Here is a 17,488-nt window from a genome sequence, read left to right as displayed (position 1 = left end):
GTAGTGGGAGCAGGAGCTTGGGAGGAGGTCTCTTCTTGGTCTCAATAGAAACAAGCAGACCTTGGTAGTGGCTACCAGGGTTGTGGCAGTGCCAGGTGAAGGTCTGAGGCTTGAATGCTTTGCTGCCTGCCAACATGGAGGCAAGCTTTGGTGGTGGTGAGGTTGGGATCTGAAATACCCACCAAGGTCCAAGTAAGTTTGACAAGGGGACCCCTGCAGTCTGGGCTCTCATGACCCAGCCAAAGCGGACTGGCTGCTGTAGAGCAGAAGTCTGGATCCCCCATCCCAGCAGAAGCAGGCTGCTAAAGGGGGCTGAGCAGACCTGGGCAGATGTCTGCGAAAGCCAGAGCAACCTTGGGCCAGTGGAGCTGGGGTCTGGGTCACTGACTGAAGTAGGAATCAGCTGGGGAAGGGAGCTTTAGTGCTGAATTGTGCATACATACCTACCTGTACCCACAAAAGCAAAGAGGGGTTCGTGCATCAGGACTGGAATCAGGGGTGCTTCTCAAAGTGGGGGCTACTGGAGAAGGAAGCCCAAGCACCTAGGTGTGCACACTACACTCAACTGGACAGAGGCAGGGTGCCGTGATCCTGGGTGCTCAGCAAAGCCAAGGGCCAATGCAGTGGGCATCCCAAGCAGGTGTACATGAGGCATGTCCAGCAAAGTTTGTGCTCACTGGGGCTGAACTGGAACTGGAGTCTAAAGCACTTGGCAAAGCTGAGGTCCCAGTGGGCAGCCCAGGCAGGTGTAGAGACCATATCCCCACCAAAGCTGGGATTTGCCCTGCTAACCCGGGGCTGGAGTTAGGGATGCTCACCTCCAGCGGGTTGTGATATGGAGGAGAGCCAAGGCAGGCTTTGTGAAACTGCACCCCCTGCCTCTGGCGTGGGGGAGTGGCTGTGAGGTCTGAAGGATAGGGCTGTGGAGGGGATTTTGTCATTTAGGGTATCCCAGTTTCCGACAGGGACTCTCCTCACAGTGGCATCTTCCTGTGCAAGCCTGTGCCCTGAAGGTGGTGTTGTGTGAGCCTCTTCCCCGTTACGTGTGAGCCCCTTCCCTGTTACTGAGCTACACAGTGTATTCCAAGCAGCTTCTTTCACTGGAACCCAAGCCTGCAGTGAGGATGAGTGCCCTGGCCTCATGGCTAAGGTTGCTGGAGGTGGGGTCTGTTGGCTCTCCTGCTTCCCTGCTGCAGGGACTGCCAATGGCCCTTGAGGACAAGTCTCTGCTGCAAGTGAGCTCTGCCATCCACTGCTGCCTATGGGCTTTCTCCACATCCCCACCTGAATTTGTTCTCACCCCTGGACACCCACTTTAAAATGCACTTAAGTACTTGTTATCCTGGCTCTTCTCTGTAGAGGAGATGATAAACCCTGAAATCTGTTTGAATATTTTCTTTCGCAGTTTAGAATGGGATGGATTATTGGGATGTGCTGCAATATGGATGAACCTTAAAAAACATTAAGTGAAGGGGCAGGCATTGTGTGGTAATGGGTAAAGCCGCTGTCTGCAATGCTGGCAGTTTGAGTCCTGGCTGCTCCACTTCCAGTCCCACTCCCTGCTAATGGTCTGGGAAAGTGCTGAGGGGACCTGCACCCATGTGAGAGACCCAGAAGAAGTCACTGGCCTTAGGCTGGCCCATCCTTGGCCATTACAGACAACTGGGGAGTGAGCAGTAGTTGGAAAATCTCTGCTCTCCTTTCTCTCCTTCCCTCTCTTTTCCCTTCACTCTCTCCCTCCTTTCCTCTCTAACTATGCCTTTCAAATACAATCTTTTTTTAAAAATTGAGTGAAAGAATCCAGACACAAAAGGCCACATGTCAGCATTGGATGATTTAATTTATTCCTAAATGATCCAGAATAGGCGAGTTCATTCAGACAAGGTAGGTCAGTGGATGCCATGGGCTGGGGGTGCGGGGTGGCTGGGCATGTGAGGAGTGGTGAGTGCTAACGAGTCAGTGTTGTATTTTGAGGTAATACAAACATTCTGAAAATTAAAAATTTATGTCTGCACACAGACTTGTTAATTTGTGTCTTAAGACAAACATTTAGCTGTTGCTCTTAAGGTATGTAGATTTCTGTTCTAAACAGATTCAACCTTCATGAAAAAAAAATTTGATTCTGGAGAGTCAGCGAGGTGATGTCTCTTTTTATTTAGGCAGAAGAAAACAAGAGATTGCAGAAACTCCAGCTTGAACAAGAAGAGAAGTTGGCTTCGGAATTGGCAAAACTAAAACACGAGAGTCTGAAAGATGAAAAGATGAGGCAGCAAGTAAGAGAAAACAGGTACTTCGGGTTCCATAGGTTCCTTTTACTTATTCTTTAAATTTTCCTGTAATTGTTAGCCTCTGAACGTGAACTCCCTTTGTTTATTAACTAAATCCAATTTCGTTAATATTTTGTGTTTAGTTAATATTTTGCCTGGGGTTACTTACTGCTGTAAGTCGTATACATTTATTTGAAAAGAATTGTATTTATAGATGTGTTACTATGTACAATAGGAAATAAGCATCAATTCTTTCTTCTCTTTTCTTTAAATGTATTTTTTAATGATCCGTTAAACAAACAAGACTCTTGGGATCTTGGCCTTAGGAGAAGCTGTAGGTGGTAATTCATGTCACAGTGCTGCGGACATTTCCTGCAGTATCTGCGGAGGTGGCTGAGTGCTTCACTCCTTCAACTAACTACAGCAGACCTTTTTGTTTTCTTTCATAAATGGAGCTTTACCTTTAAGTGTTTTTCACTCAATGATTTTAAAATGGTTTGTATCTCTGTAACTTTCATGCATTTGTCTTTATGTCAGTCTTTCCAACTTAAAAGCACACTAAGTGTTTCCTCCTGTTAAGGATTCTTTGTTCCCTACATAACAAGCTTCCAGCTTGCTCAGCTGCCTGGTCTCTTTAGACACGGCTTAGAGTTTTGATGCTCTTAGCAATTTATCATTGTCATAATTAAGTATGATACTCCTGAAAGGCATCCCAAATGGTAGGACTTTTGACACTGTTCTAGAAATGCTTATTTTTTTTAAATTTTTTATATCTTTATATATATTTATACTTTTAGATTTTACATATTTAAATTTATTTCAAATTTTAATTGTTCATTATAAAAGCAGAGAGACAGAAATCTTGCATTTACTGGTTTATTCCCTAGATGGCTGTGATGGCTAAGGCTGGTCCAGACCAAAGCCAGGAGTCTGGAGTTCCCTGTGGATCTCCCATATGGGTGGCAGAGATGCAGGTATTTTAGCCATCATCTGCTGCTTCCTAGTGCTTGCCCAGAAAAGGGGATCAAGGTGGAGTAGTTGGGACTCCAGCTGGGCATTCCAATATGGCAGACAAATGTCCCATATAGCAACATAAATGCTGCCCCAAATGCCTACCCCTGGAATATGTTTAATGATGCCTTTCATTTGTTTTGACTTATTGAAAAAGATTATTATTTGAAATTCAGAATGACAGACAGGGAAAGACAGACAGGAGATCTTCCGTTCGCTTGTTCATTCCCCAAATGGGTGCAACTGTCAGAGCCAGGACAAGCTGAAGGCAGGAGCCAGGAATCCCATCCTGGTTTCCCACTTAAGTGGCAGGGCCCCAAGCACTTGGGTCATTATCCACTGCTTTCCTAAGAACATTAGCAGGAAGTTGGAGCCAAAACAGGTCTCAAAAAACCCTGGATTCAAGCCAGTGCTTTAATATGGGATGGTGGCATAGCAGGAGCTGCTTCACCTACTGCACCACAATGCTGAGCCCTCAAATTCTTTTTTAGATATAGCCACGTGGCACTGTTGAGCAAAACCCAGGACCAGAGACAGTGTTGCAGTACTGTGGGGTTAGACTGCTGGTTGCTGAACTTGACCTGGCCCAGTCCTGGTTGTTCAAGCATTTGGGGAGTGAACTGGAAGTGGGTGGTATCTCTCTGTTCCCCTCCCCTTCTCCTCTCCCTCTCCCCAGCTGTCTCCCCCTTTCCTTCTGTGTGTGCACCCACACACATATGTAGCCCTCTCTCCTATTCTGCCTTTCAACAGGTAAGTCTGAAAAATCCCAATTAATGCTTATTGTTCACTTATAGCTTAAAATGTTGGAAATTTACTTTGATAGTGATATGATATCCTCGTTAAGTAGAACATTTTAGAATATTATGGTGAGTGTCAGGGGGTTTGAGCCATTAAATTATGTGTTTGGCAGATGTACCCATGTATATATTTTCTGGGTCAACAATGATAATCAGGTTTTTAAAAAAATTTCTAGCTCTTAGAAAAAATTATCATTACTAATATCTAGCTGCTGTTCTATCTATATTACTAACCATTTATTTATAAATTCACTTTCTTTTTGGATTCTACTTCTCCAGGCATTGTTAGTCATTACCATCTATAGTTGAAACCATCCCTTTTAATGGGTTCTGTTTTTTGAAACAAAGATTTCACTATGACTCCTTATGAAATGAAATGGTTTTCCACCAGACTAGCAGCTTGAGATAAATCCTCCATCTGAGGAGAGTCTGGAGAAATGATTAACAATGAAATCTAGGAGGGGGAAAGAGCCATTCCAGTGAGCCTGGCCTTTCTTTTGCAAGTTTCTGCTGATCCCGGAACATGGCTGAGAGTTAGACAAAGCTGTGCCTGGCTGCCAAGCCCGTGAGCATGTGCTCGTGGCACTGTGTGCCGTGTGTCCGGGGCTTGTACGTCTTATAAAGTTCTTCAAAAAGGCTGCAGAAAACCAGAATTAAAGGTACCTTTACCTTAGTTTGGGAGGTCTTTCACATCCACACCTAGTTTTGTAATACAGATCTTTTTTTCTGTGTTCATTTTGAAGTGCTCTCATGCTTTTAACTCAGTAATGCAGGATTTGATTAGATTTTATTATATTTATTATAAATTTATATATCTTTATAAATCTATTATAGATTTATGGGTTATAATTTTCAACAGTTTAGTGGGAAGTAGAATAAAGTATGCAGAGACAAAATAATAGAAAAATTCAGAGAGAAAGGACATAATGAAAAGTTCTAATAGATGTATACTTTTAGTTCGCATAGAGGTGGTAATAAGATGGTGCTGACCGAAGCGTAATTTAAAGTTAATGGCCAAGAATTTTTTAAAAATGATAGATATACACAGTGAAGACTGAGAAGTATACCAGACTCGCTGTTTTTGTATTAGTCTACAATTGATTATGTATTTTTCAAATTTATTTTTTACTGGAAAGTCAGATTTACGAAAAGGAGAGACAGAACATCTTCCGTGTGCTGCTTCACTCCAAAAGAGGTTGCAGTGGCCAGAGCTGCGCCAATCCTAAGCCTGGAGCCGGGAGCTTCCTCTGGGTCACCTGTCCAGGTGCAGGGACCCAAGGCTTTAGGCCATCCTTGACCGCTTTCCCAGGCCACAAGCAGGGAGCTGGATGGGAAGTGGAGCAGTGGGGACATGAACCAGAGCCATATGGGATCCCAGTGCATGCATGGCGAGCACTTTAGCCAACTAGGCGACCGCACCAAGCCTCAATTAATTGTATATAACATGCCATATATATTTATTACACAGCACAGGTTTAAGAATGCAAAAATAAGAATCACATCGAATGTATGTTTTAATTACTTTAGAGTGTTAAGTGTGAGAGAGTGCTCCCATCTGCTGTTCACCTCCTGATGCCCTTAGTGCCAGGGACAGGGCTGGTTGAAGCTTGAAATTTCATCCAGGTTTCCCACCTGGGTGGCAAGAATTGATTTGCCTAAGCCAGAAACGCCGTCTCTTGGGGACTGCATTAGCAGGAAGCTGTCATCAGGAGCAGAACTGGGGAGCCAGTGTGGGCCATGGTTGTCTTAACCAGTGTCAGCAGGCGAAATGTCCACTCCTGCAATTTGTGCTTAAATTCAGCAAAACCAGCTCAAAGAGGGAGAGAGAAAAAAAATTGCCCTTATTTTAGTACTGTCTCCAGTTCCTTTCTGCTACCAGTCTAATTATGTCCTGGATTGAGAGTCAAGCTGTTAATTCAAAAAACAAACCAGCTGAGATGGATTTAAAAAGCATTAAATAATGTTTTCAGACAAAAGTAGATTGAGCAGCAGTACTCCTTCACTGAAGGAGAAAACGCAACTGCTGCGGTAGGGGAATGGCAAGTGTACTTAGGGTGAATGTGTGGTGAACGTAAGAGAAAACTTGAATGTTTCAAGCATTTATTATGAGTTGAGATTTAACATTTAAAAGAATTACAGATTTCACAATTTACTGAAGTACAATGGTCAAGAATTTAAATTTAGTAAATAATAATGGATAACTTTTATTAGATTTGAAACAAAGAAATATTCTGTAATCTCCGCAATAAAAATAGGGAAAGCAGTTTGTAATTAAAAGATAAAAGAGGAAACTTAAAAAAAAAAACTGAGGAGAAAGGAGTTAACATGGCAGGCTTTAGGCGGCTGTCTGAGTCCTGCTTACAAGTTTGGAACTTGATTAGTGTGTAGGAACTTGGGTTTTGAGAAGATTTCCATCCCCCCAGGTGATATGATGACCAGCTTGGCTTCTGAAGACCAAAAGTATGGTCTGTGTTCAAAACCTGTTCTCCTTCTAGAAGTATGTAGTAGGTAGAAGCTACATGGAAACCCTGGTTGCAGGATCTCTACGCAGCTTCCCTGAAAGAGGACATTTCAGATGCGTTGTCACAGCTGGTTACTGGGGAATGAAGTACATTCCTTGTGGCTCCATGGATTATACCCTCTGTGCCTTCCACTGCTGATGTTGCTGTGTGTTCTTGCGTGGTAATGAGTCAGAGCCAAGAGCCGTCAGAGTTACATGAGGCCTCCTAGTGAGTCATCTAACTGGAGATCCCAAAGGCAAGCAAAAGAGAGGGACATGTAATATGGGTTAGCAAGGACAAAGATGTTAAATCTGTAGACTTGGAATTCAGTGATGTAGTAGCTGTTAGAAACATATTTGAGCAGTTTACAAAAACAAGCAATATGTTGCACGGACCACAGTGTCCACAGGTTTTAGAGTGATTTTAATTTACATACAGGATGTTCTCGGGCCATTGTGGAATTAAACTAGGTGTCAGTGACAAATAAAAAATAACTATGCAGTCTTTGCTTAGGTATTTTGAAATTTATTTCTTAGGCATTTATTTCTTTAGCCCTTAGACTAAAACGTAATCAAAATTATAAAGTATTTTAGTTGAATAATAGTGAAAGCGCCACATGGATAAAGTTGTCGGGTGTAGTGATGTCAGCCAAGTGTAAGAGTGGTTAGCTGCAAGCTCACGTCCCTTCTGCTGGCATCCCGTGGACATCACGGGACAGGGAAGTGGGCAGAACCAGCTGTGTGGGAACTCTAGATAAGACGGAGGTTTATAGTAACCAAGAAAGAACCCAGAAAGAAGCAGCTTAAGACCCTTTCAGCAGTTTGGTGGTGTTTCTACTTCTGTAACCCCCAGTCACTCCCAGCTTGGAGGCAGCCTGGAAGACAGTAGCCCAGACTCCCTGTGTGGGGCCCTGACCCTTGTCGGGAGGAAGTGGGCACTTCTTATCCACCAGTTATGTCTGTTCTGGCCTATCTTGGGGCTATGTGAAGAACTGACCTAACGCAGAACTCAGGCCAGGACCAAAGACTCTATCCCTGATAAGGATTTAACATCAAGAACAGGTGAAGAGCTCCTACAATTGGACAGCAAAGAATCCACCCAGTTAAAAAGTGGGCAAAACATTTAAGTCAGCACTTCTGTAAAGATGACTCACAATGGACAATATGCACGTGAAAGCATAATCATTAGTTATGAGAAATGAAAAAACTGCAAAATTCCATTTCATGCCAGTTAGGCCAATTACAGTAAGGACAATGGAAAGAAGTGTTGGTAAGTAAGTAAAGGCAGTGCAGTCCTCACGTGTTGCTGGCAAAAATATATATGCTGCAGGCACTGTGGGAAGAAGCTAACAGTTACCATGTGACTCAGCACTTCCACCCCCGATACATATGCAAAATAACTGAGCACAGCAGACGCTTGTAGAACGGTGTTCAATGCAGAACTGTGTATAATAGCCGAGAGTAGAAACAAAAGCATGGAAATAAAACCTAATCCAGGAGTTATGGGAGCCCGGGGGGTGGGGGGGTGGAGGGGAAGGGGAGTTAGTGCTTAATGGAGAAAGCACTTCTATTTGGGCTGATGAAAATTTTGGGTAATAGTGCTAAGGGCGGTAGAACATTGTGACATTGTTGCTGGCGAAACTTGATGGGCTCTTTTCTCAGCTCAGTATAGAAACAAAAAGCTGGGAAACAAGTATAAGTGTAACAGAATCTATTCAAAGCTAAGTGATAGGAAAGCACTGCCCCATGAACAAGTGGGGAAGTGGAGTGTCTGACTGGACACTGGCTTTAGAGGAAATGGCTTGGGCTTTTTAGGTTTTTTTTCCCCTTTCTTTTCCTAATCACAAGCACAGGGAGAGGCTCAGGGAGACCCAGGTGTCTGGGTTCATAAAGAGGTGTCTTGAATGATTATTCAAGTGACTAACTTGTCCTGTTCTGGGTGCATACCCTGCACCCTCCCATCCCCTGGTCTGAGCAGAGAAGCAGAGGGAAGCTCCCTTCACCCTGGTTGTCTTGGCAACTCCAAGGCCTTGGCACAGCCAGCCTACCTAGTGTACGCAGTGAGCTGTGAGATGGGGTTCAGAAAGTGGGGATCCCTCTCCTCTAAGGCCCTGGACCTGGCCTCAACCATTGTGTAGAAAATAGGTTACATCCAGGAATTAATATTTAAAAATGGCTAAAATGGCAAATTTTTGTAATATTATCACAATAAAATAATGCAGGATTAGAAAAACAAAACAAAAAAAGAAACCCAAACCTTGTATGTTGTCTTTAAAGCCATTCCTTGGAGTAATTTGTAATCTGAAATGACTATATTAGAAAATAATATTCCACCTAGAATTATTAGAAAATTCTCATCTGGAATGATTAAGAGAAAGAATGTAGGAAGCAGGCAATAACGAATAAGGGCATAAAGGCGTGGCTTACAATGTAGAAATCCAAGACTTGTGCCTTTAAAGGGCTAACATGCTAGAATAAGAATGACAGCTTTGGTAATGGATAATGTCACTGTAGAGCTGTACATTTAGCAGATGATTGCAGGATACTATGAACAATTTTAGGCAGATAAATTGGAAAGTTTAGGCAAGGTAAATTTCTAGGTAATACACTTACAAAATAGGCATAAGAAGGAATAGAAGCTTTAGTGTTCTTAGAACTTCTAAAGATTGTACTACTGTAATTGAAACCTTATCCACAAAGAAACATCAGGGCTATGTGAACTTTAACATTTTCACAAAGTGATAACCAGTCTTACAGTTCCACAGAGCAGGAAAAGGAGACCTTCCCAATTTATTTTAATCAAATCCATACCTCAACAGTGTTTTAGGAGAAAATCATAGATGAATCTTTGTCCTGAATTCAACTGCTGTAGTCTGAACTAGTCTGTTAGTCTTCTTACCAAAGGCAGTGAAAAGAAAGGTGATACATCTTGATCAAATTCAGTTCCCCCTGCTCCAGGAACCCACAGTTCGGTTTAATGTTTTAAAATAATAAATAAATACATTTCATTATGTGAATAGGAAAAGCCAGTTGATATGAGTCAGATTTTGTGAAAGTTTAGTGACCTGGAAGTAAAAGGGAACTTTAAAAAGATATGATACTTCAAGCCAAATTGCTAAACAAGTAGGCTGTGAGTGTGACAGTCTCTGCTCATCATTGTGTTGCATATGCTGATCAGTGAGGTGACAGGAAGGAACCTAGCAGTAAAGGAATAAACCCTTCATCAGTCACAGATGATATGCAAATCCAAAAATCTACAGGCACTTAACAGTAGCGTTAGTGGTGTTGCTGGATGGGAAGTCGGTATAGAAACATTAATGTGTATCTGTGAATCAGTTCTAAGAAATGAAATTTTAAGAGTGATCAGCTACTTAACTAATAAAAACACCTAATGAAACAAAACAAAACAAAACAAAACAAATAGAAACTGTATGGACAGACTTTTAGAAAGCCTGAACAACTGGAAGGATATCCATGGCTATTGAAGACAGTTTTACAAAGATGCTGTACTCTATCAGGTGATTTATGAATTCTATACAATCAATCTGAATTCCCACGTTTTATTTAATTATGAAGTTTGAGAAGTATATGGATATGCAGAGCACCAAGAATAGCCATCATGGTCCTTTTGTAATTTTTAGGCTCTATTTGTTTATTTGAAAGAGGGAAGAGATGGCTTCTCAGCCTTTTGGCTAAGAGCAAGTGTAGAAAGAGGACAGGTCTTGCATGGGTTCACTCCCCAAATGGCCCCAATGAGCCAGGGTGAAACCAGGAGCCGGTAACTTCATTTTGATCTTCCATGTGTGTGTTGGGGCCCAACCATTTGGGGCATCTTCTGCTTTCCCAGGTCCAATACTAGGTAGCCAGATAGGAAGTGGAGCAGCCAGGACTTGAACCAGTGCACATATGGGATACTGGCATTACAGGCAGCAGCCCCAAAGACAAAACGAACTTGCAAGTGGCTTTCCCAGGATCTGAAGACTTAGCATCTGCTGCAGTCAGCAGCGCGGTATTAGTACAGGAAACCCAGAGGATGACAGTAGCACAGAGAGGTCCTTTTCAACCAGGAAAGTATGTCCTACTGCCGGAAGGCATCTGTTACATGTAATGAATGAACTTACCTCCTGTGGGTTTAAAGGTTAGACCAGCTACTACTGTCTTTATAGAAAAGTATAATCTTATAGTTTTCTGTGAGATTTAATTTTCTTATAGTTCTCAAATTTAACTCCCATACCCCCCCCCCCTTTTTTTTTCTTTGACAGTATTGAGCTCAGAGAACTGGAGAAGAAATTAAAAGCAGCTTACATGAATAAAGAAAGGGCAGCTCAGATTGCTGAAAAGGATGCCATTAAGTATGAGCAAATGGTAATCATGTTTCTGGTCATTTTGTTTTTATGTTTTATTGTTATTTATATTATTATGTCTTATTGTTATTATGTGTGTTGTTATTATCAGATTTCTCCAATGTGTCCCCACTTTTCAGACCCCTAAGGAAAACTTGGTGACTGAGTGGCTGTCAGAGGCACGGGCTGCTGTGCAGCAGCAACAGCCTCTTCAGGGACCACCCGTGTCCCTCAGGCTCAGTGACCGGTGACTGTCACAAGTTCAGATCAGACTGTTACTTAACATGATACATATATCACTACATTTAAGTGTTTTGGAAAGTAAACTGTTTAACACTTTTGTATAAAAAGTTTGTTCATTTTATAAAAACCATCTTCCCATGTTTCTTTTTCTAATACCTCACATACTCCCAGCTACAGTTTGACTTTTTATGGACAAAGGAATTCTCAGACATACCCACTGGTAATGTTAAAGGGTACAGGTGTAAAGATAAGGCTTATTGAGTTGATGCTTAAAAGCAGACTGCACATCAGCACTTGTATTCTCATTATCGTTACATATGAATGCACACATGTATGCGTTGTGTTAACATTTACATACAGAAAATTACAGGGTTGAGTATCAAAAAAAGTTGAAGTGCAATGTGGGTATCAATTATGACCATAAATAATACATTTATTATACAGTATTGTATTTGTACTTTATTTGGACATTACTGTATTTCTGAGCTTTGTACAGAAAGTATCTGGAGGATTCTATACCATGTTGTGAACAGACATCATCTTAGGGGTAGTGGGAATGATAGGAAAAGGTGGGGGAAGTTCATCCTCAAAGCCTAGAGTTTTATCCTTTCACAAATACAATGATGTACTCCAAGTTCGGAGGTTTAATCATCCTGGTAGTTGAGGCTACCAAGGGAGCTACAGACATTTTAATCACACTCTTACGGGAGTTAATATTCTTTTCTAAAGAAAAACTGATCAACAAAATTAAAGCCAGATTCTAGCAGGACTTAACCAAATGTGAGGATCTACTAGATTTGGCTAGCCTTAGTGTTCTTACCTGTAAAATGATCCCATTATGTTTCAGTAAGTGTGTGATGTCAATACATACTTGCTTTTTATTATTTTTAACAGCAGCTGATCAACAACTGAGCTAAGAACTATGAACACTGCCTGGATCAACTTAAATAGAAGAAAAAGATGCCTACCACTTTGGCAGTTGAAATAGCCTAGTAGACTATTCAATATTTTACTATATTTCACATATGGACTTAAGAGGTAGCTGAGAAAGCTGCCTGACAGCACAGGAGTCTCTTAAGGTCTGACTCACAGTTCAGGACTTTCAGTTGACAGTTGAATTATATTTTTACACAAATAATGAAAATGAGAATTTCAGAAAAGCACGGAAAATGCGTACTAGGAAATAACTATGCATGAATTTCAAACTGTCCCTGAACCCAAATAAGCTTACCTTTTTATTTTATTTTTTTAAAAAGATTTATTTATTTTATTGGAAAGGCAGATATACAGAGAGGAGGAGAGACAAAGAGGAAGATCTTCCGTCCGATGGTTCACTCCCCAAGTGAGCGCAACAGCTGGAGCTGAGCCGATCTGAAACCAGGAGCCAGGAGCTCTTCCCGGTCTCCCACAAGGGTGCAGGGTCCCAAGGCTTTGGACCGTCCTTGACTGCCTTCCCAGGCCAGAAGCAGGGAGCTGGATGGGAAGTGGAGCTGCCGAGATTAGAACTGGCGCCCATAAGGGATCCTGGCGTGTTCAAGGCGAGGGCCTTAAATACTATGCTATTGCGTCGAGCCTAAGCTTACCTTTTAATTCCATTTTTTAAGTTCCCCCGTGTTAGTTTTATGTAAGGTTTTTGCAAAATTCAGTTATATCTGTTTAAAATATTCTGTCATACTATGCTCAAACTTGAACAGAAAGTTTGCTTTTAATATAGAAACGTGATGCTGAAATAGCCAAAACCATGATGGAAGAACATGAAAGGGTAGTAAAGGAGGAGAATGCTGCCGAAGACAAACGGAACAAGATGAAGGCACAGTACTACCTCGACTTAGAGAAACAGCTGGAGGAACAGGAAAAAAAGAAGCAGGAAGCTTATGAGCAGTTGCTGAAAGAGAAACTCATGATTGATGAGATTGTCAGGAAAATCTACGAAGAAGATCAATTGTGAGTTTATTCCTCTTTTCTTACTATGCCGAAACATGAACGCTAGACTCCCCATAGGCTGCTTGTGAAAAGGCAGGCACCTACAACCACTGCCTGACACAAGGTGAACTGCTTGATACATGTCAGCCATGCTCATGTAAATGGAGATAAAGCGGTTCATCAACGTGATAATTAGTATATGGTTTTAAGTGGCTTAATGGTCAAAACCTTTGTTTTTCTTAAATATTATCATGTGTCAGGACAGGTTGTCTAACAGATTTCTTTGGTAGATGCTTAAATGTAGGGTCCCCAAAACTAACATGAATAGGTTGTAACCCTTCAAAAATAAACATGAGAATATTAATAGAGAACAAAAAAACACAGCAGTGGTATATCCAGAAAATACTTCCTATCTGACGTATTTACTGGTACATAACAGATATTCATTGTATGAATGTGTGAACACACTGGGAGCAGGAAAGATGTTTTCCCTCTTATTATTTCAACAGAAGGAAATCATTGATGTCTTTATCATTTCTGCTAATGTAAAACTGTGCCCCTTTTTAGGGAAAGACAACAAAAGCTGGAAAAAATGGTAACAATTCAGAAGTATATGGAAGAATTTCAGAAACAGCAGGCTGTCTGGAGAAAAAAGAAATGTGAAGAGATGGAAGAAGAAAACAGAAAAATCATGGAGTTTACTAACATGCAGCAGCGAAGAGAAGAAGACCGAATGGCAAAAGTTCAAGAAAATGAAGAAAAAAGGCTACAGCTTCAGAATGCGGTATTGAAATTTCCTTTTTCTTCTTCTGACCCCATCAAATAACTAGTCACACATGTCCCTTAATGTACAAAGCCTCAGTCATCGATACACGCTGGGGGATGCGCAGTGTCAAGGAACTTAAATACAACATCTCATACCAACCTGAGTAAACCAAGTACAAAGAACAGTCCTAGAAAGGATGTTCACTGTAGATTCTAGATGACCAGCTTCTTCCAAAATGGAAGAAAAACAGATCAACCCGTATTTGGAACTGTGTCTGGCTTAAAACTTGGGCAGAGGCAGCCATGAAGTGTACTCCCTGCCTAATTGCACACATCCCTGGGACACGAAAGTGCCCCTTTATTTGCTTGCTTCCTCCTCTCCCTGGGAGAAAACAAGGGGAGAGGGCCGTCTGACACCCTGCCTTCTCTGGGGAGTGGGCTTCTCTCTTGGTGATGGCTTGTGGGCATATTGCTGGCCAGTCCTGTCTCAGGCTTACAAGGTCTGTCTTGGAGGGCAGGAGCAGTGGGCACCAAGCATAAGGGGATGGCAGAGGCAGCACCCACCTCCACTGTGGCTGTTGTGGGACTGTAGGTCCTGAGGGACTCCCAGCAGCTGTGTCTGGGAGCCACCTGTCAAGGGAACACTCCAAGACCCGGCTGGAGTGACAGCACAGTGTTCTTTGCAAGTATGGGGAGAGCGCGCATGGGAGGCACCCCTGGTGGGCAGGGCTGGGCCAGGCTAGAGCAGCTAGGGCTCCTCCTCAGGGGGTGACATTGTGCCTCCCGCTTTGTCAAGTTTCCAAAGAGATCCCAAAGATACATCCTGTTGTGGTTTGTCTTCTGAGAAGGTAACACACAGCCAACGGCATAAAAAGGAGATTCCCACCTTGTCAGCTCTTTCCTTTGTCTCAGAAGAAGATAGACAAAAATAATTTATTGCTCCAAACACTGGTTTTCTAGGCTAGGAGGTGAGTGATGCTACATGAAGGAGCAGAAAGCCCCAGGGGGAGGGAGCACCCAGAGTGGGGAGGAGGCCAGAAGCAGGAAGGCTGTGGGGACCGGGACAGAGAACGGGGACACGGTCATCCCCGGTGCAGCACCTCTTTGTTCACTGGTTCTGGGGCACCATGGGCAGGCTCTGTGCAGGCAGCGAGCCCACACCATGCTGGGCTTGGTCCTCCAGCTGTAAACAGGGTGTGAAATTACCATTTCTTTAGCACTGGCAAAATTCTGAAGCAGTCATGGAATTTGGGTTCTATGAATACTGTGTGTGTTTAACAGCTGTCTCAGAAGCTGGAAGAAACGCTGCGGCAACGTGAAGAAATGGAACAAGTGCGACAAGAACTATACCAGGAAGAACAAGCTGAGATATCTAAGAAGAAACTGAAAGTAAGTATCAGAAATTAAAATATTAAAAGAATATCATTTTGAGATGAAAGCAGTAGAAAGACTTACAGCCAGTTATGTTGATATTTATACTATATATAAATGGTATAAATACTACTGGTACAAGGCATTTTCCAGCTGGAAACACAGCTTAGGCCCAGGCAGCCATTCACAAATTACATTGTAAAAAGAATAATGCATCCATGTTGCCTACAGTAAAGACAGTTTAAATGTTGAGAGTTTAAAAGGATGGAGACAACAGCACTGTGCAGGCACTAATCAAAAGTCAATTGGAGTGGTTTTGTTAGACTTGGGAATTGATGGTGCTCCTGGGGTAGAGTCGGTTAGGGGATGTAGCAGTCTGAAAGGCCTGTGAACCCCAATAATAAAGCCTGACAGCACGAAAGCAACACTGACAAAAGAGGAAAGAGAAACTTACAAACCCACGAGAGTTGATGATTTTAGTATGTATTTCTCATTAATACCTAGCTTATGCAGTCAGAATCACAGGCATATTGTTACAGCATCAGAAGACTTGACCTAAATGACATTAGAGAATATTTCACCAACAATACAAATTCCATTCACGTTCACATGGAAATGTTCACTAATGTTGTAGAAAGAAAAATTTTGAATAATGAATATATCTGAAAAATATTATAACTAGAGAATATATTCAAAATAAGCAAGGAGAAAAGGAAATAAGAGATTATAAAAAGATTTCAAATGGATTTATTAAAAATACATGCTGGTGCTTAAATAGTTTTTACAGGAAATTCATGCCTTTATGTATATATTAGAAAACAAGGAAGGTCAAAAATAATCTTCGCTCTCTACAAAAACTTAGACATAAATGTTCACAGCAACATTGGTCATGACAGCCAGAAAGTGGAAATAAGGCGGACTTCTGTCAGCTGAGGAATGGACACTTTCCAGGTGTTAGAATGTTATTCAGCCATAGAAGCACTGAGGTTCTGACAGATACGAAAACACTGATGGACCTGTATCCTCACTCAAAGTGCCTCAAAAACTCAGGTAATGGCATCAGGCAGCTGTGAGCTATGGCAGTCGGCATCTTCCGTTCCCTGGAGCCTGCTCCGCGCGGCTGCTTGTGTCCCTGCTTTGTCCCTTTACCAGAGCAGCATTCCCTGGGATCCTTGCAGCGGTTTGTGACCATTCAGGCATTACAGGACAGCTTGAATGTGTCCACGTTTCGGTTCTCACATGAATCTGCTAATCTTCAAGTGTACATTTTTATATAAACAAAAGTTTTATTTTGGGATTCAGTGCTTCAGAGTCCATTAGCTGGGTTTGAGAATTTCATGTTAACAATTATAAACTAAACTGCCACAGTGTTTCCAGAGTAGCTTACCAATTAGCATGCCCATCGGCAGTGTGAGCACTGTTAGTTTTTCTGCATTTTTAAAAAAGATTTATTTTATTGGAAAGGCATATATACAGAGAGGAGGAGAGACAGGAAGATCTTCCATCCGATGGCTCACTCCCCAAGTAGCCACAATGGCTGGAGCTGAGCCAGTTCGAAGCCTGGAGCTTCTTCCAGTCTCCCACGTGGGTGCAGGGTCCCAAAGATGGGACCCTGGATCTAATCCCAAGATTAGAACCAGTGCCCAGATGGGATCCCAGCACATTCAAGGTGAGAACTTTAACTGCTAGGCTATCGCACCGGGCCCTTCTGCATTTTTCTGTGTATGCTTATTTACCAGCTTCCTTGGAGAAGTTCTCGATGTCTTACACGGATTTTCTAATTGGGTTGTTTTTTTGTTTATTGATGGGAGACAGCTGGGATGGGTGGAGTCATCCCAATTGGTAAGCCAAATGGCTAATATGAAGTCCTAGTGGCTAACTGCATTAAAAATGTAAAAGATACATAGACTTTTTAGAGATACATTAATATAGTCCAGTTACATTAACATAATATGAATCAATAGTGTACAGGAATGATCGTCATTGGATAAACAGAGTATCAGATCCCATTTATTGTAGGCAAAGGATGTAATTCATAATGAAGGTAAAATAATCCAGATATTAGTGCAGTGGAAGGTATAACTTCAAAAACAAATAGTAATACAAACTATAACCTAATAAACTCACGTATGTAAAAACATGTTGATATGTAACTCAGGAAACACTTATCAATTCTGAGTACAGAATTCAAGATAAATATATACAAATGTACAATGTCCTTAACAGAACCAATTTTAACAAGATGGGGCAAAATGTTACTGTGAAATA

At 41.9% G+C, this 17,488-nt stretch overlaps 1 protein-coding gene across 1 annotated transcript in view; it reads left to right on the top strand.

Annotated features, from left to right (window-relative positions):
- MNS1 (meiosis specific nuclear structural 1) overlaps positions 1–17,488 on the top strand; it is a 31,231-nt gene that overhangs the window by 10,890 nt on the left and 2,853 nt on the right. Inside the window, exons 3-7 of the mRNA XM_040968453.1 lie at positions 2,160–2,287; positions 10,838–10,940; positions 12,876–13,105; positions 13,652–13,868; positions 15,131–15,238. Of these exons, the coding sequence (XP_040824387.1) occupies positions 2,160–2,287; positions 10,838–10,940; positions 12,876–13,105; positions 13,652–13,868; positions 15,131–15,238 (786 nt within the window). The remainder of the gene's footprint in view (positions 1–2,159; positions 2,288–10,837; positions 10,941–12,875; positions 13,106–13,651; positions 13,869–15,130; positions 15,239–17,488) is intronic.

The sequence above is a fragment of the Ochotona curzoniae genome, unplaced genomic scaffold (genome assembly GCF_017591425.1).
Source record: "Ochotona curzoniae isolate NIBS_2020 unplaced genomic scaffold, NIBS_Ocur_1.0 scaffold_4701, whole genome shotgun sequence".
Lineage (NCBI taxonomy): Eukaryota > Metazoa > Chordata > Mammalia > Lagomorpha > Ochotonidae > Ochotona > Ochotona curzoniae.
The sequence above is the reverse complement of the archived record's forward strand: the minus strand, read 5'-3'. Positions and strand labels throughout refer to the sequence as shown.